The 27,032-nt window shown below is 53.3% G+C and overlaps 1 protein-coding gene across 3 annotated transcripts in view; it reads left to right on the top strand.

Annotated features, from left to right (window-relative positions):
• Positions 1-228: 228 nt before the first annotated feature.
• ZC3H4 (zinc finger CCCH-type containing 4) overlaps positions 229-27,032 on the top strand; it is a gene marked incomplete at both ends in the record, with an annotated part of 31,301 nt that continues 4,497 nt past the window's right edge. For 2 of the 3 annotated variants that reach the window (XM_084257930.1, XM_084257929.1), the window contains 12 exons: positions 229-389; positions 14,806-15,025; positions 15,323-15,433; positions 15,708-15,930; positions 16,825-16,973; positions 17,632-17,728; positions 17,825-17,961; positions 18,708-18,815; positions 20,190-20,301; positions 20,820-20,929; positions 25,232-25,596; positions 25,767-26,110. In XM_084257930.1, the coding sequence (XP_084114056.1) occupies positions 229-389; positions 14,806-15,025; positions 15,323-15,433; positions 15,708-15,930; positions 16,825-16,973; positions 17,632-17,728; positions 17,825-17,961; positions 18,708-18,815; positions 20,190-20,301; positions 20,820-20,929; positions 25,232-25,596; positions 25,767-26,110 (2,137 nt within the window). Of the gene's footprint in view, positions 390-1,840; positions 1,879-14,805; positions 15,026-15,322; positions 15,434-15,707; positions 15,931-16,824; positions 16,974-17,631; positions 17,729-17,824; positions 17,962-18,707; positions 18,816-20,189; positions 20,302-20,819; positions 20,930-25,231; positions 25,597-25,766; positions 26,111-27,032 lie in introns of those variants that run through there. The other variant, XM_084257931.1, reaches the window with a different exon arrangement.

Below are 27,032 nucleotides of genomic sequence, written 5' to 3'. Positions count from 1 at the left end.
CCGCGCCCGTGAGCGAGTGACCCCAGGGGCGGGCTGCGGAGAAAGCAGGCGGCGAGCCGCCGGCCTAGGCCGCGCGGCCTACGCGGAGGTCGGCGCAGAGGTGATTCCGAAACCGAAAAAATATATACCCATTCCTATTAGGAGCCCTCAGAGCTGAAGTGTGCCCTTCCCGCCACGCCCAAGCAGTCCTTTTTCGTGCATTAACATCCCCTCCCCCCCAAAGGAACTATGGAGGCCGCGCCCGGGACCCCCCCGCCGCCGCCATCAGAGTCGCCGCCGCCGCCATCGCCGCCGCCACCATCAACGCCTTCGCCTCCTCCGTGTTCCCCCGACGCCTGCCCGGCCACCCCGCACCTCCTCCACCACCGCCTCCCGCTCCCTGACGACAGGTCAGGCCCCCGGCCCGGCCGGGGCGGCGTCCCCGGGGGGAGGAAGAGGAGGAGGAAGGGGGGCGGCCGCCATGTTGGGCCGGGCGGCGGAGGAGGAGGAGGAGGAGGAAGGGCGGGGTCGGTGGGTGTCTCTCGCTCGCTCGCTCTTTCTCGCTTGCTTTCTCTCCCGGCCTCATGCGTTTCCCCCCCCTCGCGGCGCTCGCCCGCTCTCCCTCGCTCTCGCTCTGTCTTTTTTGGGCGCCATGCTGAGGGGAAGGTGAGGAGGCGCCCCCCGGACCCCCCGCGCCCGCCCGCCCGCCCTGGGGAGGGGGCGCCGGGGGGGGCTGCGGAGGCCCACGGGGGTCCTGGCTGCCCCTGCGCCCGGAGCTGGCCGCCACGGGTCCGCCCGCCCGTCGCCTGGCTTCGGGGAATGGGATGGGGGAGGGGTTCCCGGACCCTTCTGGGGGGATAGCGAGCCACAGCCCCGCTCTTAGGGCTTTGGAGTCGGGGGCCCCCCTGTCCCCGGCAGTATCCTTTCTCCTGGGGGAGGTGTGCCCTACCCTGCTTGGAGAGGTCCTCTAGTTTCCTTAGGAGGCAGAAAGTGGGGTTTTGAGCAGTCCTTTCTCCATCCTTCTCATGGGGGGGTCCTTTTGGTCCGGGCGCTCTGGCGCTAATTTTTTTTTTTTTTTTGGCGGGAGGTGTTTCCTCGCTGTTCCTGAGAGGGTAAAATTGGTGGTGGTGGTGGGGCTTTCTCGCCCCTGATGGAAGCCCCTGCCTCTTTTGCGGGAGAAGACCCTTCCCCATGTTTTTCCTTAAAAGCAGTGGGGGGGGGGTCCTCTCGCTCATCGTAAGTAGGTGATGCGTTTTTTGGGGGGACCGCGGGTGAGGTTTGGTTCCCTGCCTTGGAGGGGAGAGGAAGTTGGTCCTCCCCCCTTTCTCATGGGGTTCCCTCCTCTTTCGGGCTAAAATCGGGCGCCATCCCTTCCGGGAGAAAGGAGGTTTCCTTGTGCGTTGGCAGGGGGTCAAAGGGAGCGCCCCCTTCCCTTTATTTTAAAGTGCGAAATGGGTTCCCCCCACGCCCTTCTCTGGGGAGAGATAAAGAGGTCAGCCCGGCAGCGCGTTTCAGGAAGGGTGTGGGGCCCCTTCCCCCCGCCCCGATCCCGCATAAGGTATGGGGTGCAGGACTCGCCCACCCTTTCCTCGTGGGGCAGGGGAAGAGGTGGCTGGAGAGTGGATTTGGAAATGGGAGGAGGAAAGCCAGTCTCGGAGGGAGTGGGGGTGGGTAGGGGAAGAGAAGGCGCTGGACAGATGGCCGCCCCGTCGCAGCCCTGGCTGGGGAGTCGCCGAGGACCCTCCCCGAGACAGGGGTCTTCGCTAGGGCTTCCCTGCCAGGCACCACTGCCCCTTCTCCCCACTCCCACCGCCCCTTTTCCCTTTCTCCTTCACAGACCACACTTTGCCTTTTAAAAGAAATGCCACCCACATTCAGAGACACAAGTGCAGCAGTTTGGTGAGCTTTTACAAATTTTTGTTTTGTTCTGTTCTGTTTTTGTTCTAATTAAATGTATCGTCCTGGGGATCGCAGCCCATCGCAGCCTGACTCCAGTTCAAGGAAATAAACAGATTAGCAAAGGTCTGTTCGCTAAGCCCACGTCGGGCTTCCGGGCCCCTCTGGGGGGCAGGTGCATTACTCAAAGGTGCTTACACGCTTTATTCGACCTCTAAGGAGTTCTCTTATGTCAGAAGTGTATGTCTTACAATGGGTTGGGATGGTAAGTAGCCTCTTTTATTGAGTAATTCAATTATCTCCCTCTTTCTGTCCCTTTTCCTGCCTGCCTTCCTCCTCGCCTGTAGTCCAAAAGTGATGCTTGAGAGAGTGAATTTATAATGTTCAAATCAGGATTCTAACCCTGTTGAGCCCTTTTAGACTTGCACATCCTTTCAATGTTTAATTTTTTTTTTAATTATATGTACACAGTTTTCTCCAAGGAAAAAAGTGTTACTGTAACATGACAAAAACCTATGTAAAAAAGGCCCCTGTTTTCAGGCCCTTGGTGACCCTCTTGCTATTTCAATCCATGGCTTTGTCTCCAACCTTCATCTTTGAAGAAAGTGGGCACTCCCAAGCCCAGTTGTAGGAGACAAGGTTACTGAACTTGGTTTATGATATTTGCATTCAAGTTAATGTTCTCCCTCCCCCCACCCCCAAGATTATGGTTCAAGTAGATTCCATTTTCTCATTTTACTTCAATGTCTCTTACGGTGATGGACGGTTAAATTAAGCAAGTCATTTGTAAAGTACTGTTTAAGCACCAAATCTGTAAACTGTGTCAAGCCCCAATCTCCTCTGCTTGTCTGCACTGTTCCTTTGTTCGAAAGCACATGCCTGACCGTGAAAAGTTGATGCAAACGGTGTTACACGCCCAGTCATGGTGGAGAGAACACTTCCTCCAGCCCCCCCCCCTCCAGACCCCCGTCCTACACGTACAAGGAAAAAAAACAGCCACAGGAATGACTTGCAGAACCAAACACGACTTCCGATGTGTTTTACAAGCATAAGTTCTTCGTTAAAAGACAAAACACGCTGAAGGCCCATTTTTCCCTCTCGCCCATCTTTGGTCGTGACAGTGTTGGAGAAAACTTTTTAACACACAACCTTCCTCCCCTCCCAAGATCTTGTTTCTTTTTTCCATTCTTAGGAGGAGGGGAAAAGTTCACTCCCATTTGGAGGAGGAAACATGTAAACTGCAACTCAGTGGATGGTTTGTTTTGTTCTTCCTCTCAATGTGTTCACTACTGAACTGCCCTAAGGTGGTGGTCTTTAAGATTTGTAAAAGCGGTTATGGAGGCAGAAGTGTCCACACCGTACAGTATCCTGCAAAAAAATGTCTGAAGCACAAAATAAACACACTCCAGTGCGCAGGGTCAGCCAAAAATGGATTTCGTTGATTTGAAGTTTCCCCTCCTTTGTGAAATTCCTCCCCCAGGAGCCAAGAGCAGGAACGGGATGCTCCCAGCTGACCCAAGTTTTGAGGGCTAGTCTGAGTTCTAGAAGGATGCTTAAATTTTAAAATGAAATGTTCAGTAAATGGGATTTCTTTTATAGGAAAATATTTTAACCACATTCTTTGAATTTAAGAGTATTTCCCCAAACATTTTAAAAAAAAAAAAAAAGGGCATATCAACACAGGGTTTATTGTGGTGGCGGGTTTTTTTTTTTTTCCCTTCTCAAAGGAATCTCATCCATCAAATCTCCGAAGCCCCAGTAATAAGGTGAAACTGTATTTGGTGGTCTTTGTTTTTGAAATGTCACAGTACTGCCTTTTTTTCCCCCAAACTGATGTACTGATTAGTTTAAACTCAAATTAATGGATGTTGCAAAAAAAAGAAAAGGGTGTCACTCAGAATCCCTGATTTAACAGCCACTCTTACATATACTCTTCAACTTTTAATTTTCTTTGGGGAGTGGTTTAATCTGAAAGCAAATAAAAAAAAAAAAATTCTCCCAGTAGAAGAAAATCAGTTGTTACCAGGAAAACGTGGAGATCCTGGTCATAAAACCCATTTAGTTTTTATTCCATTTATGTTTGCTCTTCAAGAAAATTCGCCCTCCCCCTCCCCAAGGCTTTCTAATTCAGTCTGTCCTGTCTCCCAGATAGGGTTTCGATTTGCTCTGAAGGTTTAAATTTTCGATTCTTGACAAGCCAGAATTTAAGTAGAGCTATTTCAGCAAGCCACTCCTGTGAGGCTTTTCCTTAGCCAGGAAGGCTGATCCCAAGGGAAAATTGTTTTGCACCTGTGGAAATGAAGGCTTTCCCAGCTGTTGACTACCTGGCAAGTTAGAGACGAATGGTTGACTCTGAGCTTGTATGTTACCATCTGGTTGAATTTGTGACAATTTCATATTGAGCTGATTTAGTCATTTATCATTTACAAATGCGCCACTTGCTCTCCTTTCTTTTAGACCTCTTTTCCCTCCCCAGATGGGAGAGAAATGGAAATCTCAAACGGCCTAATTCGTTGTTCACTTTCGCCACGTCCACCTTTTTGGTTGTTACTGAGTCCCCCAAGAAGCATCTCTTGCTTGTAGGCAGGTTACAGTAAATATCACTATGGTGAGACTTCATGAAACTGTTTCCACTTCCACGCCTCCTTGGCAGCTTTCGGTCAAACCAGTATGCCAGAGACCCTAATTGTGGTCCCTGGTGGATGCTGTCTTCTGGCACCGGAGCAACTGGTTCTGCAGCAACTGGTTCTGACTCGGTGAGGAGGTTGAGTAACTGACAAGCGAATTCAGAGCAAATAGTTAAATGGCTGTTTCTATACGAGTGGGGCGCTCGCCTGTACCTTGGCAACAGGACTCCTGACACAATAGAAGGGAAGGATGGTTTCTGAGATTTCTGGCAGTTGGAATTTAATAAGCTGATCCGCTGACGCAGTCTGCTCATTGGTGGAGGGAATCCTGTCAGAATAAATGGTTGGAGGCTGGTTTCATAATTAAAGCCTAATGGAAAGAGTGGAGAAGCTGCTGGCTTCTCTGGGTAGCAGAGAAAGTTCATTTGGATAAGTTAGGGTAACAACACTTCATGGATTTGACTTTCTGTATTGCTCTGCCTAACCTTGGCTGTAGCCCTCTCGCCTTGGCTGTTTAACCAAGGCACATTCTTGAAGACGGGAAAGTTTTTTGTGTTGATTTAGGAATGAGGTCATGTGGGCAGTGTTTTTTTTAAAAATGTGTCTTGGTGGGTCCATGACAAGAATGAAGATGGCCTCTTGGTTGGTGTGGAGTAGCTGTGTGCTGCTGTTAGAGTAATATTGTAGTGGAACGCAGGATGTTTGCTCAGAACTGACTTTGTTTCTTTTGGCAATTGAGGATCTTTTTGTTATTATTTTGGTCATTTTTTGTCTGTGTGAGTTGTGACTCAGCTCTATTTGGAAGGCAAGTGGCGGAGATCTTCTGGACACTGGAGGTGGGGACTGGATATGAAGGCACATTGTGGGTTCAGGAGGCAGATAAGACTGTTGGGGGCCTGTGCCGGGCACCCACACAATGCCCAGCACCCAGTGACTTTTTTTTTTAAATCTTCCTCCTGTCCTTCCTAGAGAAAACTTCTAGATAGAACCTATGGTCTGGTGTGTTAACAGAAGTAATAACCTCTGTGTTTTTGAAGGAAGCCAAATTATCTTTCACCTTTTAGGGTGTGGTCAGCTTACTTAACTGCAAGGAGCTGATCAAAGTTGAAACTAGGTAGACGCCATCTTAAGGCACTTCTTGCTTGCTCCACAGTCTTATTACCGCAGCTAGGGTAGTCTGACTTCACATGGACTCCCTTCCTGGTTCGCCTTTTGCAATTAGGATGAGTCAGTGCTATCACCTTAAGCAAGGCCTTTACTTTTCCAGAGTTTGTGAGATAAATGAGCAAGATCCCACCCAGCTCCAGGATTCTTTTGCCCCTGCAGGTTCAGCTGAGTTGGTTCAGGGCTGGCTCTCCCTTCCGGCAGCCAGACTTGTCCCGTGCTTTTCTTGGAGCAGAAATGTGTTCGGTGTGTGCAGGCAGCCCTTCTCTCACGAGAACTTTATTTAGACCTGCCTTTACCAGGTCTCGTATTGCCTTCCCGTGTCTGGCCACTGTAAGGGGTTTCTGTGGCTACTACAGTTCCCAGCTGCAAAAGAGATGCATTAAAGACGAATCTGAGGTTAGATCATGAGCCGATACAGCAGGAGAAACCCTGGCTCAGTAGCTCAGCACCAGGTCCTGGTAGTCCCAGAAACCACAAACTCCAGAGCAGTAAAGCTTAATGTGGCAGCGCTGCTGCCTGTCCCCTCCTCACAGGATTTCCTGTTCTGCTAGAGTTGGTGGGTGGCCATGGGTGTGGAGTCAGGCTGACCCCATGTGACTCGTGAGTTATTCAGCTCAAGTCGTTCTTGACAATGCTTCCCATGCAGTCAGGTGAAGGTCAAAGATTACCAGCCAGGGACCATCTGAGTGCGTCTGCCTGCTGCTGTGTTCGCTTTCCTCAACCCTCTGCTGAGAAGCTGAAAGAGGTGAAGGCACTAGTCCAAGGTCACAGAGCGTGTGGGTGGTGGAGGCAGCTTGGAACCAGGGCAGCCTGTACCCAGGCCTGAGTGTTTCACCAGACCGCTGGCCTGGATCTGGTGCAGTCCTCAGTGGATAGGAAGTCCATGTATTGATTTTTCTCTTGGATTTGTAAAACAAGTGGCAGGGAGTAGGAAAAGCAGAGGAAAGCAAAAATTAAATCTGGGGCCCATGAAACTTATTAGAAATGTGGAGATGCAGATGTGGAGGTCAGGGTCAAAGCTCAAAAGTCTCTGTGGGTGCGACCAGGTGTGGCAGAGCTCTCGGGCCAAAGCCCGCCCACCGAGCCTGTCTTGTAATTCACCCACAACTGTTCCATTCTTTTGTGACTGCTTTTGTGCGCCAACAGCAGTGTTGAGTTGGGACAGAGACTATATGGTCTACAGGGCCTAAATTTTTACTCTTTGGCCCTTTAAACAGAAATCTCCCTGGCCCCTGCACAGCAGCCGCTGCTGTCATATTTATTGTGGTGGCAAAGATGGTGGGAGAGAATGTGAGGCAACAGCGTATTCCCTTTAAAGTCCACCCCAGAGCGAGTGGGGCAGCATTACTGCCCTCTCCGTGGCCTGCCGCAGAGCCATCATCCCTGCCTTCCACTCCTTTCAGTGGTAGCTCGAGCCAGGCCTTTGAACCTTTTTAAATCGAAGGGGTTTTCATTCATTAGAAGTAACTGGACACTTCTGTGAAGCCCAGTGTGGAAGTGAATCGCAGCTGACACATCCCTGCTGTGGCCCAACCTAGACAGCTAGTCCCAGACGTGCGTGTCACTTGGCTAAATGTCCACTGCAGGTGGCTTGGATTATTGCCCTCCTCATTTTCCTAACAGACACTGGGGCTTAGGTTTCCTCAGGATCCCACGTCCTGTCACTACATGGGACACCAGAGCCATCCTGGGATCTGCAGCCTCTGGCAGCAGAAAACAGAGGCATGTGCATGGGGCCGGGGGTGCGTCTCCAGGGCTGCTGACTGGTGGTCTCCTTCATTTACTCTGTTGGCTCTTGTTGGTCACTCCTCCCGCCTCCCCTATCAGGATGCTGTGGATGAACTCTGTGCATGAATTTGCTACTAAGCACAATCACTCAAATACCTTATCAGTGTTTTAAGTGATCCAGGTGGCTGAAGGAAGCCTCTGGGAATGGGCTAAGGTCTGTGGTGATGAGACTGACATAAAAGGTGTGGCTGAAATGGAGATGGTGTGTATGTGTAGAATCCCCAAGGCACCACCCATTGTGTGCCTGATCTGTACTGGCCCTGGGAAGCTCTGGTGACTGGGGGTCTCTTTCCATTCTGCCCTCCAGGGGCCCAGAGTTAACTGGAAGTTAGTATTTGTATAGAGGTAATTGCCATTTTCATAAAAAAGTTTTTAAATATCCAAAAGGGCAGGTGTATTAGGTAAAGTAGAAAGAAAAAGAAGCGCCTGCATACTCATAGGCAGGTGAGCAGGAGAGCTGCCTCTGAAAGGGACAGGTTTGATAAAAGAGACTCCTGGTTAGACACAGTCTGCCAGCTGTCTGGAGAGGAGAGCTGCCAGTTTCCCAGGAAGTTCTCCAGGGATATGGCTGATCCTGGGCCCAGATTGCTAAAGCTCTCCTTTTGACGCACATTGTATATGAAGTATACATTGTATGTGAAGTATATTTCCTGGGAATGTACATGTTGATTTCTCCTCCAAAAAATGTAAACAAGGAGAAGTCTTACCTTCTTAAGTTTAAACCATTACACTTTTCCCTCCAAAATAATAGCAGTCTGTTATCCCCAGAGGACAACCCCTATTTTCTGGGCTTTAAACTTGCTGAAGCATGTTAGGAAACTGTGGCGGGAAAGCAAATTTCAGAGCCTCAACTGACAGGAGAAGCTTGGAATAGAAAGAACTTTATCCAGAACATGAGCTGTTTTCAGAGTGAGTGGGAGTGGAAGAACAGCTACTCAGGCAAAGAAAATGACATCTTGGACTCAGCCAGATTCCTCTGGCAATCGGGGTGGTTTTGCTGGCCATGCCTAAGAAGTGTGTGTATTTGGATGAACCCCAGGGTGGATGCCTCACACTTGGGGTAATGCATGCCACATCATGTTGGGAGACTGGAATCCACCCCCAACACACACTCCCTGGGATTCACATTGCTTTCTGTTCCTCTTGACATAAATCCTGCTTTTTTAATTTTTAAAGATTTATTTATGCATACAAGAGCTGGGGTGCAGGCCAGAGATGCTGGCGGTGGGGTGAGAGGATTCACCAGAGACAGATTGGGGAACGAAACAGGCAGATCCACTGAAATACACTGCTGAGGGGAATAGCGGGGAGACAGGAGAGGGTCTGTGTGCCATGTGGCACCTCTCTGTCCGGAGATCAAACTTACGCTGCAGTGGCTGTGGAGAGCGTCCAGTGCTGTGACTTAACCACTTACGCCACCAGTCCTGTTGTTTTTAAATACTAAGCTTCCTTCGACTTTTCTGTGTGCACCCTTTTTGCCTAAAGGATCCAAATGTCTTTGGTTGGATTTTCAGATGTTCTCGTTGCTGTCATGTGATGTTGCAAGGACTGTATTTTGGCTTTGTGTTTTTGTCTGTGGGTGGATTTTACTTTTCAGCCTTTGTTTGGGGCCTGGTTGGCTGAATGCACTTGATTTTTGTGGTGTCAGGGAATTCTTCCCCGAAGAATGCCCTCCACTCTTGCCTTGGCTTCAGGGTTTCACCTGGGGCACAGAGTATCTAGGGAACTGGCCAATCTTAATACCCAGCACCAGCATTTCTTGGATTACTGTTTCATTTAACTAGCTCTTTGTCCGCCTGTCTTGTTTTTTCCAGCCCAGTGATTTCAAGGCAGCAGTTGTTTGGCTAGTTGGTCTATCTAGTAAATTTTCTTTGTTTTATTTTTTTAAAGATTTATATATACATACAAGAATTGGGGTACAGGCCAGAGATGCTTGGGGTGAGAAGATTCACCAGAGACAGAGTGGGGAACAGAACAGGTGAACTGACTGTGAAATACACTGCTGAGGGCAGCAGTGGGGAGACAGGAGAGGTCTGCTGCACCATGTGGGTCACCTCCGTGGCTGGGGATTGAACTCATGCTGCAGTAGCTGTAGGTAGCTTTGTAGTGCTGATGCTTAACCCCTTGCACCACCAGGAAGGCCCCCCTTTCGTATTTTAAAGCAAAACCCTGATCTTGTCTCATTTCACCCATACATTTTTTCAGGATAATTCTCTAACTTAAGGTATTGTTTGTTTGTTTTAAACATAACCATTATCAGGCCTAACAACATTAACAGTGATGTAATACCTCAAACACCCGGGCTGGCTTCAGATTTCTCCACATTCCCCAGTGTCTTTTAGCTGTGAGTCCCAGCACTGCTCAGGTCCAGCGACTCCCGCGCTAGGTTTGTGCCTGCAGCTCTAGTAGTGTCCACGGTATTGGGCTTGTTACCTTGGAAACGGAGTGATGTCACAGAACCAGTTATGAGCACCCTGAGAATGTTAAGGGAAAGGCGACCAGGAGCTCATTTGCTCTTGGTTTCTGGTCGATGAACCTAGGTAGTAAGGACACTGAAAAACATGTGCAAGACCCCGAGGTTTATTTCAAGAGTTTCCTGCCTCTGAAACTCCCTCAAGGAGGTCCTGCCCCTGTGGCTGCTTCGCCACGTCCTAAATTGAGGGAAGGTCTTGGGGGGCCTTGGCTCCATGCCTTCGCTCCTCGTAAACGATTGTCCTGCAGGGTTGGATCCGGGGATCCTGGACTTGTGCTTTTAGGCCTGTCGTTAAACATTTGAAGAGGCGGAGCCGCCTTGTAATTTTTGTAATTTTGTCCCTAGTTAATAGGTCATTCAGAGCCTACCAGGCAATTTGTTGAGAGTTTGGGCAGTTAATGATCATAACCCTGACCTTCACATTAACCTAGCTGCCTCTTGTCAAGAGCACTTATGAGCTTCAGGTAACAGTCACAACTCCCACGAGTTTCCATATTTTGGGTTTTTTTGTTTTATTTGCTTCTCTTTTTTTAAACCAGGTAAATCCACAAACCCAGTCCCCTTTCAACTCTGATCCCACCCTCTTGTCTCGAAAGTTTCCATATCACCAGACTTCATCTGGGTAAATGGTCTTTGTCCCTTCTTCTGGGGACCCAGTTCTCCTTGTGGCTTTTCCTCCTGTTCAGCTGCTTGGTTCTTGTAGCACCGAGGTGACTGCTGAAGAAGGGGAGATGGCGATTTGGCAGTTCAGTCATCGGGACCTGTTGGCAGGGGACTGTGCGGGCCTGGTCAGACTGAGAGATGTGCAGATCACGGTGGTCCCCGAGGGGAGCTGGCTGTAGCTCCATAGAGAGAAAACACTGCTTGCTAAGCTTTTCCATGGGGTAGCCCATGGTTAGGGCTATCCCCGGCACACATGCACTCCCGCTTGCTGGTTTTTAAAACCAATGGGTGCTATTTGGTACTGAACTGTGTACTTGCCACACAGCCCCCACGTCAGCGGCTTTACCCATATCTCGCCTGACCCTCAGCTCTTTGGGGTCGGGATGCAGTTATCCCAGTATACAGATGAGGAAGACCTGACTCTGGTTGCCTGGAGCATAGGCCAGGGAAGAGGCCAGGTGGGTTGAGTTCCTTGGTCTGCAGGGTGATGCCCAAATCCGTAGGCTGGTGGAAGGAGCTGGCCCATTGGGAACATGAGATTTCTTTGCCAGGCACGGTGTTTGCCAAGCCCTTGGAATGTGACCAAGGCATCACTCTTCTGCACCCCTGGAGTGCACCAGTGGGCATTCTTCAGGACGGACGTCCAGATCTAGTCTTTGACCCGAGAGGAGGAGCCACCAGCTCTGCAAGGGGCTACTGCAGTGTCCTGGCAGCCCAGTCCACGAAGCACGGGGCAGATGTGACCCCAAGCCTTACCAAGACGAGGCCTTGTTCCCAGGCGGTCTCCCTTGGCTCTTGGTCTCCAGCTGTGGCGGGTCACCCGCCAGCCTGGCCGGTCCAGCTTCGGGGACAGAGTGTCTTGGCCACGCCGGCACGTCAGGGTTGCTCTAGAATGCTTGTCTCAAGAGGCTTTGGCAGGTCTAGGTAGAAATGATTAGCATAGTGGGGCTTCCCCCACTTTTCTTGGGGGATTATGTCACAGTCTGTTAGGCGTGCTCCCTCGGCATTTAATTCCATTCTGAGATGGGTTTTGCTGGTAGTCTGTGAAGCGGCACCTCGTAAGCCTGCTTGCTCTCCTGTAAGGCTGCCCTGGTGCCGTCACGGCGGCCCACAGGACTTCCACCCTCTGTCCCAGCTGGTCTGAGTTGGTCTCTTGTTTTCTACTGAAGTGAATCTGAAGAGAATGGACCTCATTCTCAGGCGGGACATTTGGCAGGGACGCCCCAGTGTGTAATCAGGGCCCCCTGTCAGGTGACGAGGCTTGCCCGGGCTCTGAGGCGTGTGGAGCATGGGATGGCCAGGTGCCACTGAGAATGCCTGGTGTCACCTTCCAGTGTCCCCTCTGGTATCCCCTGCTCCTTCATAAATGACCAACAACTTTTTTAGCCTCAAGTACTCAGTGCCCACTTGATAAAAAGGTATAGGTAGGGCCTCACTGACTCACATGTGCCCGGGGCTGTGCAGGCAGCAGAGAATCCGGATTCTCTGGCTCAGAGTCTTTGATCGTAGGCCGGATTTGTGTGCTGTGCTTCATCTTGGAAAGTCCTAGAATCATTCTTGGTGATGGTTTACGCTTTGGAGTTGCTTGGCTGGCCTTTTGTGCCACTGGCCCCAGGGGCAAGATGTGGAGCAGCCTGTGCCTTCGTCCAAGGCAGCGGATGGCGGCAGGACAGGCACGGAGGCCACCGTGTCTGTACCCTCCAGTGGCAGAGCTGAGGGAGTATGGGGGGGCGGGGGGCAGACAGCTCTGGCTCACCGCCCCAGCCCCCTGTCTCCGAGTCTGTCTCGGCACAGGCTTCTGTCATTGTAGTCCCCCTACGGGAACAGCGCTGAAAATGAGGTTCTCAACCCTGCCCAAGTAACAGTGCTCAGAAGCGCTGTGGCATCTCGCAGGAGTGGAGGAGTCTCCCCCTTCCACTTCTGACCTCATGGATGCAGGAAGAACATGGGGTCGGAGGAGGAAAACCAGTGCGCTTCCGGCTTTTTCTGTGTCACCCACCGGCTCTCTGATCCCCTCAAGTGTCTTCACCTACTCTGCCTTTAAGTCCCTCATGTCTGAAACAAGAGGCTGTTCTCCTGTCCCTTCCTCTGGGACAGGTTCCTCCTGGTTCCAGGGAGGTCTTTGGCTATTTGCCGTGTGCATCAGCTGGGTTTCTGGGTGGCCAGGCAGTTGCACCATCCCTGCCCTATGATTCTGGCCCTCCGAGAGCAGTTTCCTTCCCAGACAGACTGGCGAGTAATGTTGTTTGTGCTTTTCTTCAGGGAATAACAGCCTCTATTTCTCCATCTGCCTTTGGGCCTTGTACCGCTCCCTTGTGTCTGCCTTGCTTGTCTGCTTTTCCTGAGGTGCCACCACCTTAGGACTCACCCACCGTGTCCCCTGTTAGATCCGTGACCATCTCCAAGCCACAGGAAGTTTGCCAGGCTGCTGAGTAACACCTTCTCCCTCCTCTGGGAGTTTGCCACAACCAGTTTCCCCAGTCGGGCGGTGCCTCTACTGTGGGTGAGGCCATCCCCTCTGCCTCTCCCGGCAGAGCTTTGTGCCTCCTGTGGGCCGCGCCCTAGAAGGCGCCTCACTTGTCAGGAATGCTGTCCAGTTGACCTGGCGGAGTCTTGTGGGTCGGCCCAGGGCAACCTGGCTGTTTACATGGGGTGGAAAGCCCGCAAGGCCCCATCTCTGTGTTGTTGCCTTTGAAACATCAGAAGGCTCGGTGTCCTGCATTCTGTATGTGAGAGCCGCCCTTGACCTTGGCTCGGGAGGCCCTTGGCCGTAACCCTTTTGAATTAGGAATGAGAGTTAAGGGAAAAGCCCTTTCTTGAGGGCCTCCTTGACCTTTGAGGAGCAGCATGGGGAGGGGGGCGGGGTGGAGAATAAAGGGAGCAGAACCCGTGAAAGGGCCTGAAGGAGGCTGAGGGAAGGGGGCAGTTATCTTTTCACTGCAAAGCCCTTCCCGAACCTTCTGGTGCTGGCCTTGGCCTTGCTCTCCTACTGCGCCTGTTCCCACACTGACCCCGCCCAGACCTTTTCTACCTCCATGAGTTCCCTTCCTTGGAGGTTAGGTTTCGGGGGTCCTGATCTCTTTGTGTCTAGTTAATTTGGAAGGAACTTTTTAATGCTCTCACATGTTCATTTCCAAGAGGAACTTGAGGGAGCATTTGAAACATAACATGTTTTCTTTTTTTTCTAAACCAGCTCCTGTACTTGTGAAAACTGTGGGTTTGGCTCAAAAACCGGAGTCTTCTCTCAACTTCACTTCTCCCTTCCTGACCCTATTTATCCCCTCCCTGCCCCCCAAAGTGTGCTGACATTCAGTCCCATTGGCAGCAGCTGTCCTGTTTTTTGGGAGTACAGGGGTTGGGGTGACATGGTGGGGTAGACAAGGTCTGGAATCTGTAGGATGGGGAGCCAGGAGGGATGCGGGAGGCAGGGCAAGTCAGGTGGGAAACAAGGGGGAGAGCAGCAGGCAAGGGCCGTCCTGTGACAGACGCCCCTCTTCTCCAGCCACTCAGCCCCCCAGCCTCTGGCCCAGCACTGTGGAGCTGCCAGGGTGTGTCAGACGTTGGAACCCAGGGAGCAGAGCCTGTCCACTGTGCTTCCCTTGGGCTTTTGTAACCTTCCTCTGGTGTCCTTGGCCTCCTGTGGGTGGGGCCCAGGCATCCGCGGGCTGTCCCCCGTTAGCACCACGGCCCTCTCCCACTGGCCTCGTCTTCCTCCCATGAACCTCCAGAGGTCTGGGCCCCGGCGGCACCCTGGCCACCATGGGAGGGAGGCTAGTCCGTTTCCTGAGAGAAGCAGTTTCTGTGTCCCAGCGCGTGTCAAACACTCAAGCAGTGCTATCTGGGCCCACTTCATTGGTAGCACAAGTTGGCGAGTCCCTCAACTCATCTGACCCCAGAACCTCGGCCCTTTCTCCTAAGAGCTCCAGTCTGTGGAACCTTTCGGGAAAACCCGACTTTGGCTTGGTCCTGGGGTTGGTGGCAGTACCTTTAAAGTCCATCGGTGTCCCACCACCCCCAGCCAGTTTAGACAGGACCAGACCTTTCAGAGGGGAGTGTGAGGGGTGGGACGAGAAACCATGGCTCCCACGCCTTCCCTGGACCTCTCACTGGGGTAGGCCACTCTCACTCCCAGCAGCCTTTGCGAACCCATTGCCCTCGGGGGGGTCTCCTCTTAAGCCCCATGTTCATGTTGGCTTTGGGGTTGGTTTGTAGGGAAGATGGCGAGTTGGAAGAAGGTGAACTGGAAGATGACGGGGCCGAGGAGACCCAGGACACCTCGGGAGGGCCAGAGAGGAGCCGAAAGGACAAGGGGGAGAAGCACCACAGCGATTCTGACGATGAAAAGTCTCACCGGAGACTGAAGCGGAAGCGGAAGAAAGAGCGGGAGAAAGAGAAGAGGCGGTCGAAGAAGAGGAGGAAATCCAAGCACAAAGTAAGTCTGGCAGGGTTGGGGCTTCTCAGGGGCTGCCATTGCCTGGCGCAGGGCTGGTCTGGCAGGCCAGAGGGCACTGTTAATAGTGTTGTTTCTTCCTTCCCCAAATTGGATAAAGACCTTTTTTATAGCATTTGTAGCTCATGCTCCATTGCCACCAGATGCCCCTAGGTGAGGTGTTTCTGAGTGGAGCACAGAACCCTTCTGGCACTTTCCAGCATGGGTTGTCCCAGGGCTAACGCCACCAGATGGGCCTGCCTGCGGCGGGATCACTAAGTCCCCTGCCCTGTCCCCCAGCGCCACGCTTCCTCCAGCGATGACTTCTCGGACTTCTCGGACGATTCGGACTTCAGCCCCAGCGAGAAGGGGCACCGCAAGTACCGAGAGTACAGCCCCCCTTACGCACCGGTGAGTGGGGGCCACTGCACATCTCTCTGATTCTTAGGGATCTCAAGGTCTATGTCTTTTGATTTTCTTTGAAACCATGGCCCTTTGCTGTAGAATGTCTGGGCCCACTGCCCAGCCTTCAGGTGGGAACCCATCCGCAGAGTCCCTAGAGGCTGGCATCGTGCCCAGGGACAGCAGCAACACCCAGATGGGCATGTTGGTTCAGGGAGCAGTAGTGGGGTTCTTGGTGGTCTGGACCCAAGGCCCTGGGCTGACCCCTTCCTCTCCCCTTCAGTCCCACCAGCAGTACCCCCCGTCACACACCACGTCTCTGCCCAAGAAGGCCTACTCCAAGCTGGACAGCAAGGGCTACGGCATGTACGAAGACTACGAGAACGAGCAGTACGGCGAATATGAGGGCGATGAGGATGATGACATGGGCAAGGATGACTACGACGACTTCACCAAAGAGCTGAACCAGTACAGACGCGCCAAGGAGGGCAGCAGCCGGGGCCGAGGTGAGGCCCGCAGCTGCCCCTCCGGGGCATACATGCAGACCTCGTGCCAGGCTGGTTCAGGCAGGGAAATGGCCAATGTGGCTGACAGGTGTTTACTGGAGCTCACTTCCTGGTCAGTGGGAGAGAGAAGCGACAGTTGCGCTCTCTGATCTGGGCTAGGGTAACCGCAAGCGACTGCCTCTGCCCTCAGTAGCCTCCCATTCTCCCCCTCCCCCATGCTCCCAGTTCCCTCACCTGACCAGGTGTGTCTGCTGCCCATGGGATTGCCACACCTCTGAACTTTGAACCTGTGGCTGTTGGGAGGATGGTGGGGGAGGGCAGGGGCCCAGCCATTTTAGCCACCATCTCCTGATGAGATTTCCTAGCCCTGGGATGTGCCCAGAATCTTCAGGCAGCTTTTGGCCAGGCGTTCTTTTCTTTAGCTGACGCTCCTGGACAGGCTCTGCTGTTAGGGGAGTGTCTCGTCTTCACGTTAAACTAGTGAAAAGAAACAGGTGAAATTTATGTCGACAATGTATTTTATCAGCCTAATACATTCACAGTCTTATTTCAGCATGTAGTCAAAATAGGCTGGTGTGATTGTACCCTCACTTGATCTGAAATCCAGTGTGCACCCTTCACTCACTACATCTCTTAGTCTTGCTCAACCACTTTTCGGATCCTCAACAGCCACACGTGGCTGGTGGCCTGGGTACAGTGGCAGGCAGGCTCCTGGATGCTGCGGCTCCTTGTGGAGAGGGCCGGGGGCTGCTGAAAAGCTGCTCAGGCAGCAGGGAAGACTTTTGGGGCGGGGGGAATGAAATAATTCAGGGTCAAAGGGTGGATTGATTTCTTTCTCGCTGGTGGGGTCTGCTCTGTTTGGGGCCCTGTTTCACTGTCTGACTCTCCCTGCAGGCAGCCGAGGCCGGGGCCGGGGCTACCGTGGCCGAGGGAGCCGAGGGTCTCGAGGCCGAGGCATGGGCAGGGGTGGCCGAGGCCGGGGCAGAGGCTCTGTGGGAGACCACCCGGAGGACGACGACGACTTCTATGAGGAAGAGATGGATGTAAGCTTTCTCCCGGCCCCGGGGTGGCTGGCTGTGGGGCCGTAAGTGCTGTTGGGAGTAGCCTGGGAGGCTTAAGCTGAAAAGAAAGCATCTGGCGGTAGGCTTAGTGTTTCATTTATTTTGCCTTGAAATAGATGAAACCTGCTTGTGGTTCAGAATTGAAAAGGTACCAGAGGGTGAGCTGTGAAAAAAGAAATCTCCCACTCACTTCTGTCCCCAGCAGCCACTTAGTTCCCATCCCTGAAGACAGGTAGCCTGAGTGTGCCCTGGCATGCGTACTGCCTCTGCAGTCAGGGGCTTACTTTCTCATCCCCCATATACCTAGTCGTTGCCCTCCCCATTCTGTCCCTCTTGGGGGCCTTTCCCTGCCGGTGTGCGAGGGAGCCTCATCCCTTTTGAGGGACAGTCTATTGTGCAGTGTGTAGAGGCGCCCTGGTGGCTTTGCTGGCGACTGGGAGTTGTCAAACTTGTGCAGGGGAGGACTTGGGCCACTCACTGCTCAGACTGGTGTGTGGAAAAGGGGTGCAGATAAGGTCTGCCATGGCTTGCTTGCCCATCTGTGTCTGACGCTGTCCTCAGCGGGCACAGGTTGTAGTAAGGGACCGTGCAGTTGGTCCTTGCGTGACACCTTCCTATTCTCTTCTCCCTGGAATTCCAGTACGGAGAAGGTGACGAGCCCCTGGGAGATGAGGATTACGATGAATATTCTAAGGAGCTAAACCAGTACCGCCGCTCCAAGGATGGCCGAGGACGAGGTGGGTATCCCGGGCGAAGCATGGGGGGCTCCTGGCAGCTGCTGGGTGTGGGGTCTACCTGGGGGAGACAGCCATTAACGGCAGCTCTCTCTGCAGGGCTCAATCGGGGCCGAGGCCGGGGCTCCCGAGGTCGAGGGAAAGGCATGGGCCGAGGCCGAGGCCGAGGTGGTGGTCGAGGCATGAACAAAGGCGGCCTGAACGATGACGAGGACTTCTACGATGATGACATGGGGGTGAGTCAGCTTTTCATTCCAATCTAATGCTTTTAGCCAGGGCTCCTTTTCGACCTTTTCTCTTTTTTTTTTTTTTTAAATTTATACAATAGCTTGGGGAACAGGCCAGAGGCTCAGAAGGGTGAGAGAACTCACCTGAGACAGAGTGGGGAGCAGAACAGGCAGGCAGACCAAAAGCACTGCTGAGGGAAGCAGCGGGCGTGACAGGAGAGGTCTGCCGCACCATGTGGGAATCTCCCTGGCCATTGGGGAATTGAACCCACGCTGTGGAGGCTGCAGACAGCCTCACAGCACTTCGCTCAACCCATTGCGCCACTGGGGAGGCCCCCGACCTTTTTTTTTAATGAGATGTCCTCTGAGGCCCATCCTGGCCCCCTGCGCCTATCAGTCGATCCCCCGAAGACCAATCAGCACTAATCGCCTCTCACGGGGGACATGTCGCTGGTGAGACCCTCTGTTGCTGAAGCACCTTCAGTCAGCTATAATGAGTCTCTGAGGTTCAGAAGGTTCTAGGTGACCCTTCCTGTAAGCCTTGGAGAGTTTTAGGAAGACAGGTGCCCAGACCCCACAGAGAGCCTCACTGTGGCATGGCCTCTGGTCAGTGCTATTGTTAACTGTGAACCCTCTGTGAATGGAGTGGTCATTTCCACTGGCCAGCTTCCTTACCCTCATCTCTCACAGCCTGTCTCCACCCGGCCTGCACAGGGCCTCCCCTCCCGTCCTCAAGCATGCTCTGTTCCTCACAGGACGGCGGCGGAAGCTACCGGAGGGGCGACCATGATAAGCCCCACCAGCAGTCCGACAAGAAGGGCAAAGTCATCTGCAAGTACTTCGTGGAAGGGCGGTGCACATGGGTAAGGGGCCAGCTGGAGTGTCTGGGGGCACTGGGCACAAAGCTGTGAGCCCATGGCTCTGAGTGTTGGGGATTCCCTGCTATGGAGATGCCTGGGGACCTGGAAGACTTGGTTCTCTTCTCAAGTGACTGAAGACCCAGAACAGCATGGGGTTTTCTTGGTTTTTTAGGGTAATTTTTTGGCCAAGATTTTCAACCTATCCCTATGGCCTCAAACATTACTAGGATGGCTATAAGTGCAAAGGTTGCTACATACCAGTAGCATATGCTACCTGTTGGAGAGGAAACTGTTAAGGCATCCTGATAGAAAACGGGGTGGGGTGGGAAGATTGGGTCAGCCTTGACCTTCAGAGTGGAATTCATTATCAGAAGATGGGCCATTTCAATGGAGTTCTGCAGGAGTTCAGTGTAATCTAGTCTCAGTTCGACCAGCCAGCTTTTCAAAGATAAAAGTAGTGGACCGATGGTGGATAGTAGTGGACCGTCTCCCCACGGAGTAACTGCTCTTGCCTCTCCATCTTAGAAAAAAAGTGTATATTCCAAACATATGTGTATATAAACATGTGTGGTCCTTACTATAGACACAGTTTATACTGGGGAATGTGAAGTACATGAAGCAAAAAGAAAAAGAAAAATGAGTAGCTATTTCTGAGAGTGCGGAGAATGGTTTTAGAACACTTCCCGTCTGTAGTTTACTTGAGTCTTGTTCATACTGTGTTCAGCTGCAGATAACGGAAAACTCAGCTGAACCATGCTGCTTAAATACATTGACGTGAGTCTGTCAGAACAAGACGTCTGGGCTGGGTGGGCCATGCAGGGTTGGTGCTGTGGGCGTAGCACCCTGAAGCTCCCTCCTCCCTTTTATTCTACTCTCCTTAAGCATGTGGCTTTTGTCCTCCTGGTTGCACGATGACTGCTGTGCCTCTCGGTGTCATCTAAGGGCCAGTAAGGAGACATTGGTAAAGGGATTCTTGTTAAATTCAGGCATGTTGTCCTTCCTGGGAACTTTGACTTACTATTGATCAGAACTGCAAGGGAGGTCAGGAAAAAGGGTAGTTTCAGCTGGGCAGTGACTTTCTAAACAAAATTGGGGATCTGTTAGAAATAAAGCGTGGGCCTGGATAGTGACTGTTCTGCCACAGAGAGTAGATCAGAGAAAGGGAGAAGGGAAGGAAAGAAAGGAGCTTGGGAAAGAAGCAGTGAAAGGCCTGTGATGAGGGCTGGGAAGGAGGTGGTGTGCTTTGTGGGGACCCACACTGTGAGCCCGTTCTTGCCTGGCCCCTCCATGATTCAGCGTGACCAGAGTTGCTTCCCTTTGCAGACGGAGTAAGCACATGATCTTGTCCTGCTGACCTTTTCCTGGCTTCTCTTGCAGGGAGACCACTGCAATTTTAGCCATGACATCGAGCTACCAAAGAAGCGAGAACTGTGCAAGTTTTACATCACCGGGTTCTGTGCCCGAGCTGAGAACTGTCCCTACATGCATGATATCCTTTGGCGCCCACGTCTGAGCCGTTGGAGGGGACGGGAGTTCTTTCCCCTCCTGGTAACCACAGCTGCCCTTCACCGCATGGGTCTCTGTGGCTCCCTCTCGTTTAACCCTCGCTGATGACCTGTGATGGTGGGTCTGCTCACCCCCTCTGCAGATGAGTCACCTGGGGCACTTGTGCTCTCTGCTCGGGCCTCTCTGCCCTTGCCTGTTACCTCAGTCCTGAGACTTCCAGCTGGCTGTAACCACGGGCAAGTTGCTGAACTTCCCTAACCCCGTTGAGTGAGGCCTTGACAGCCCCAGGCCAGCAAGGTGGGCGGGAAGCACACTGGAGCAGGCGTCTGGAGAAGCTGCGGGCCTCATCGAGGGTCTGAAGCCAATGTGCTGTGTGGCCCTGAGCAAGTTTGGTCCCTGCTCTGGGCTCGTTTCTCCCTCTCCAGACACAGGGTGGATTCTGCCCGGGGCAGGGTTGGGGGGCCCACTTAAGTGAAGCTTTTGCCTTAATTTGCGATGAACGTGACTTCCCGTGTAAGCTGTACCACACGACGGGAAGCTGCATCAACGGGGACGACTGCATGTTCTCCCATGACCCTCTGACTGAAGAAACGAGGGAGCTTTTGGATAAGGTGAGGGTGAGGAGTGCAGTCATAACTGTGGGGAATAGGGGTGCTATCCACTGATGGGGCACTGCAGCTCTGCCTGGTGTGATTGGGAGTGGGCTGTTTCAGAGCTTATGGGTGCATGCATGCGTCTTCTCTGCCTGATTGGCTGCTGCTGCTCTTCTGGAAGGCAGTTACAAAAGGGAGTGTTGCCTGGGGTGTCTGGTCTGCTCGCATTTCTAGTGATTTTTAAGCTGTTCCTTGAGGGAGCCCAGGATGCATAAGAGCTGCAATTGGGGTGGGTACTGTTTGGGTGGAAATGTCCGGTGTCCCTTTCCAAGGCTGAAGGGTTCCATTATTCAGTAGGAAAAGTGCAGGGAGACAAGAGGGCTCCAAGTGGGCTTACTTCCACCAGGTAGCATTTGAAACATCCTAGTAGCTGTTGTTCTTCCTGAGGGATCAGGCTTAGAGTTTCAGGAACCCCAAGTTCCTGTCCATGCATCCCAGGGAGTGGGTGAGCGGACATGTGCCCTTTCAAATGAAGGCTTTCCTGCCTCTAGTTCCCAGAGCGTCTATCAGAGTGTGAGCCAGTGTCAGGTGCCCATCTGTCAGTGGCTGTCCTGTGTAATAGGTGACGGGCTGCCTGGGGGGTTTGAGGAGAAGCCCTGCGCCAGCAACAGGATGCTATCCTCTCTGCTTTGGAGAGGGTTCCTGGGCTAAGTTCTCATCTTGCCAGGCCCTTTGTGGACCCATTACCCTGGGAATAGGGTGTTGTAACCTGTAGCTATCCTGCATTCTGTGAGTTAAGACCCAGGCTACTCAGTTGGGAGAGTCATTGTGGTTCCGCTTCTCATTTGAGGAACTGATCAGTGTCTGACAGAGGAGTGCCCCCTGCTGGAGGCTCGCGATACACGCTCTAGACCGGTGTGGTCCAGTGGAACTGACAGAATTGCGCATGTCATTTTTCTCTAGTAGCCAGGTTAAAAACAAGGGAAAAGAAGCAGATGAAATGAATTTTAATAATATATCTTTTTAAAACCCGTAATCCAAAGTATCATTTCAGTAAAAGGTAAATGCTGAAAAAAAATTAAGATTTTTGTTTGGGGGGGTACTAAGTCTTTGGGATCTAGTCCTCATTTCTTACAGCTCATGTCAATTTGGACAGTTTCATCTACCCAGTAGTCACACATTGGACAGCACAGCTCGAGCTGCCCTGTTAAAAGCCAAACACAAACCACGATGGCACATTCCAGGTTCCGGCCACAGATGTTCTGAAAGCAACAGTATCGTCCCCTATCTGAAGTCAAGTCTCACTAGGTTAAAAATGAACCTTGAGACTGGAAGAACCTTTCCAGAATCAGATTCGGGTGGTCAGAGAATTAGAGTTTACAGTGAGCCTTTTTGAAGGGCCTGACCCAGCCTGACAAAGGCACGGGCCACCCATCCCTCCTTGCCTGCGTGCAGTTGCAGCTTGGTCAACCCGGGCTGGGGGGCAGTGGGGCTGGGGCCCCAGGAAGGCCTTGGGTCCAAGCCAGGATGCCACTTAAGACCAACCTCCAGCCACCCCTTCCTGAGAGGTCTCTGGTCTTTGTCCCACCTCCCTTGTCTTCAAACTTACCGTCCCACCATTAGGTGACATTTCCGTCTGTCCCGACGCACACACCAGGTTTTGCCATCTGGTTTAGGTCTGAAAACATGATTTCCTTTGGGGTTGGCCATGAGCGTTCTGTGGGAGTGAGCGCCGGGCAGAGGGCAAAGCGTTCCTCTCACCTACCCCTTGGTGTCCCCTCCCCTCGCCCCATCCACTTGGCCGTGCTCACATTGAAGTCTGTGTTGTCTTTCCGTGAACCACGCGTGTGAGTCACATACATTCTGGTTCTTTGCCTTTAAATCCTTCCGTTACATTTAATTGCTTTTTTGTTTTTGATCTTTCTTTGGTGACTAAGTTGATGTTTTCTCCAACAAGAAATTTTCAATCACTGAGAAAAACATAAGTCTTGTTACACTTGTTTGTGTTATAGTTGTGGTGTCATCCATAATTGTCTGTTACTACAAAGCTCTGAGCTTTTTTTAAGATTTTTCTTTTTCTTTTTTTTTTTTTTTAACATTTATTTATTTATATAAGCACTGGGTACAGTCAGAAGCGCGGGAGGGTGAGAGAATTCACCAGAGCCAGAGCGGGGAGCAGAGCAGGCAGAAGGACCGAAGTACACTGCTGAGGGGAGCAGCGGGCGGCAGGAGAGGTCTGCGCACCATGTGGGACCCTCCTCTGGTGGCTGGGAGCAGCCGGGGATTGAACCGGCGCTGCAGAGGCTGCGGGCAGCTTCACAACCCAGCACTCAACCGTTGCACCACCGGGGAGGCCCTGAGTTTCTTAGTATACATGCCATGAGGGTTTTTGGTTGTTGTTGTGGGTTTTTTTTTTTTTTTTTTTTTTTTTTTTTTTTTTTTTTGGTGGGACCCTCTCTGGTGGCCGGGGAACGAACCGGCGCTGCAGAGGCTGCGGGCAGCCTCTCAGCCCAGCGCTCAACCGCTGCGCCACCAGGGGAGGCCCAGTATACATGCCATGAGTTTTGACAAACCTACAGTGTCCAATAGCTACCCCACAATCTAGATGGAGGAAATTCATCCCATCATCCCCAAAACTCCTTTGTACCCTTTCTGGTGAGAACCCCCCAGTTGCCAGCCCTCTGGAGACCCCTGATGTTGGGGGGTGTTGTCTATACCACCTTACAGATCTGGCTGCTTTCACAGGGTGTGAAGCATCTGAGGCAGCTGGTTGGTGGGGACTGTCTGTGGCTGAGACGCACCTCCATTGTGTGGCGGTTCTGTTTGTTCACCTGGTCTGCAGTTGAAGAACATTTTGGCTGTTTCTGGCTAGGGCTCTTTCTCTTGAGCGGGAGCTTGCTGCTCTGGCTAGATGCAGCCTGGCCCAGGCTCAGCGAGGCAGCACTTGGCAGCAGTCCCTTGCTGGGGAGAGGGTGCTTTGGCTGTTGGAACCCCCTGGGATCACTCAGAAGCAGTCAGGGTAAGAGTGGTTGTGGGTCCCAGCAGGACATCCCGCCCAGGATTGCTCGTCCACTTGAGGATGTTGCAAGGTCCCCTCGAGGGGCAAGGGAGGCTTGGTGGCAACTCAGGAGGAGGAGGTGCTCTCCAGACAGCCGGGAGGCTGTAAGCCCATTGAGGGAGGAGGGCCCCCACGGCAAGGCCTAGCTGAGCAGCTCCAGTGCAACCAAGAGCACGAGGAGGAGGCCCTCTCTCCAGGAGCATGACGGGTCTGGAGTCTGCCATGTGCCCACCGTGCCGGCAGGTAGCTCTGGATGGACCCCGCAGCCTCGGTCCTAAAGCCAGTCTGATGGAGGAGGGTGCTGCTGGCAGGTGTCCTGGTCACCAGTGGTGGGAGAAGTGTGGTCGTTCAGCGGGCAAACCCAGTCCTTGGAGATGGAGGCCCGCAGCCTGGGAAGGGGGCAGACAGCAGGGCCTGTTCAGTGGCTGGACAGTGGTGCTTTCTCCATGGGATGGGAGGAAGTTGTGGTCATGTTTATTCCTGTTTAATGAGGTATAGTTGCTAAGTCCTGCCTTGAGGGCACGGAGTGGCCATTGAGAGGGCTTAGCAGGGCAGGCCACGGCTGTCTCTGTTGGGTGAAGCTTGCTCTGCCTGCATGCAGGATATGGTAGGGAGACTAGACAGGAGGTGATGGGGCTGGGACAGAGCGTGGAGGTGAGGGGGCCAGGCCAGCCTTTGGGAGGGGAAGTCAGAGCCATAGCGCCTCTAGCCCCGCCCCTCCTAGCCGGTGTGAAGCAGCCTTTGTCTGCAGCGCAGGGAGCGTGGGGGGGGGGGGGCGCTCTTGTCTGTCCTCCTTGCACCTATGTTTATCCAGCAAAGGTGAGAGAGGGCCATGTGTTGTAGAAATTTCCAGGAAAGGCAGATCTATAGAGACAGAAAATAGGGTGGTCATCACGGACTGGGGGCAACAGGGTGTAGTTGTTAGTGGGTCTTTTAGGGTGACGGAATTTCTAGACCTAGTTAGAGATGATGGTAGTACAACATCCTGAGTACACTAACTGCCCTTGAATGGTGAAATGCTTAGTACATTTTATGTAAAATATTCTGCACCAAACAGGAATGCTTCCCCTGCCTGCTGTGCCAGAGAGTAGACGCCAAAGGGCATGGTGGTCATTGGTCTTACAGCGTTAGAGCCTTCGGGGCCTTGCATTTTAAGAGATTTCCTAAAAATACAGCTCTAAGCACTGGGGTCCTGCCCAGCCCGACTCCAGCCCTGGCCGTGGGAGGCTCACTCCTCTCACTTCCTCCCTTCTCACCTGCAGATGTTGGCTGATGATGCAGAAGCGGGTGCCGAGGATGAGAAAGAAGTGGAAGAGCTGAAGAAGCAGGGCATCAACCCCCTGCCCAAACCACCCCCTGGTGTGGGCCTCCTGCCTACCCCGCCTCGACCCCCTGGCCCCCAGGCCCCAACCTCTCCCAACGGCCGGCCTATGCAGGGTGGCCCCCCGCCTCCCCCACCACCGCCGCCACCACCACCCGGGCCCCCTCAGATGCCCATGCCCGCACACGAGCCGCTGTCCCCGCAGCAGCTGCAGCAGCAGCAGGACATGTACAATAAGAAGATCCCCTCCTTGTTTGAGATCGTGGTCCGGCCCACCGGACAGCTGGCTGAGAAGCTGGGCGTGAGGTGAGTGCAGGTCAGGCCGCTGTTCTGGGCTCAGCCAGGCTTCCCCATGGCGGGCCAGTGTCCTGCCTCTCTCCAAAGCTGTGGTGTCCTGAGACCCCCACGTCTCCTCAGCAGTGTGACCCCCACCCTTGCCTGCAGCCCCTCTCACAAACCCCGTTTCCTCCTCCTAGGTTCCCCGGACCTGGTGGACCCCCAGGGCCCATGGGCCCTGGGCCCAACATGGGACCCCCAGGACCGATGGGTGGCCCGATGCATCCTGACATGCATCCCGACATGCACCCCGACATGCATCCTGATATGCACCCCGACATGCACCCTGACATGCCGATGGGCCCTGGCATGAACCCTGGCCCGCCCATGGGACCCGGAGGCCCCCCCATGATGCCCTATGGTCCTGGAGACTCCCCGCATTCTGGAATGATGCCCCCCATCCCGCCAGCCCAGAACTTCTATGAGAACTTCTACCAGCAGCAGGAGGGCATGGAGGTGGAGCCCGGCCTCCTCGGGGACGCAGGTGCGCAGGGCCAGGGGCTGGGCTCACACGTGGGTCCTTGGGACGGTGGCGTTTTCCTCCTTGCGCCGTCTTTGAAAGCATGACTCCGACTCCATCTCTGTCCTGTGAGTGGGTGAATGTTTTCAGTGGCATGGGGTTCGGTCCAAGAGAGTGTCAGGATTGTTGTCACTGGGAGTGATTTGTATCTTAGAAGTTTTGTTGGTGTGCCTGAAATCAGGAGCGGGGTGCTGCTCGGCCCCCTTGTCCTCCCCCCCGGACTAGTGGCCTCCTGGCGGTCCGGGCTCAGCTGCTGGTGGTGACCTCGCCACTCTGCCTGCTCTGTCCTCATGACCAGCCCTTTCCTGCTTCCTTGCCTTCCTTCCTTAAGGCTGAGGCGTGCCCGCGGCTGCCCTCAGTGACGTGGTTCCAGGAGGACAGAGCTTGCTCTAGCTGCTCCAAAGCAGTGGGGACGCTCAGTTTCACATGGTGGCTGCTGGAAGTGAAAGGAGCTGGGTGGGAGGGTGAAGGGCCCAGGCAGGCTGCGAGGGCCCCTTCAGCAGAGCCTCTCAAGCAGGGGTGAGCGGGTGGGGTGTGAGCAGGAGGCTGCCCCAGGCACGTGATGTAGGCTGAGGCTGCCAGGCACCCTGTTCGAGCGGGGAAGGCGCAGTGTGGCCTGGAGGGGAGCACGGGACAGACGTCCTGCACACGCTCTCTGCTGGCCATAGAGAGGCGGCCTCGGCACGAGGATGACAGGGCTGTAGAGGAACAGTTCTAAGACCACGGGTGGCAGGGGCCAGAGTGACAGTTTCTGCGCTGCCTGGAGTCCTGCTGGGCAGAGGTCAGGGGGCTGCAGGAAGCAGCAGGGCTGGGCTTCGAGGTTGGGAAACACCTGGGGCTGACATGCCTCCATACAAGATGGGGAGCAGGTGGGGGCTGGAGGTGG

The sequence above is a fragment of the Talpa europaea genome (genome assembly GCF_964194135.1).
Source record: "Talpa europaea genome assembly, chromosome: 16".
In the NCBI taxonomy this organism is placed as follows: domain Eukaryota; kingdom Metazoa; phylum Chordata; class Mammalia; order Eulipotyphla; family Talpidae; genus Talpa; species Talpa europaea.
The sequence above is the reverse complement of the archived record's forward strand: the minus strand, read 5'-3'. Positions and strand labels throughout refer to the sequence as shown.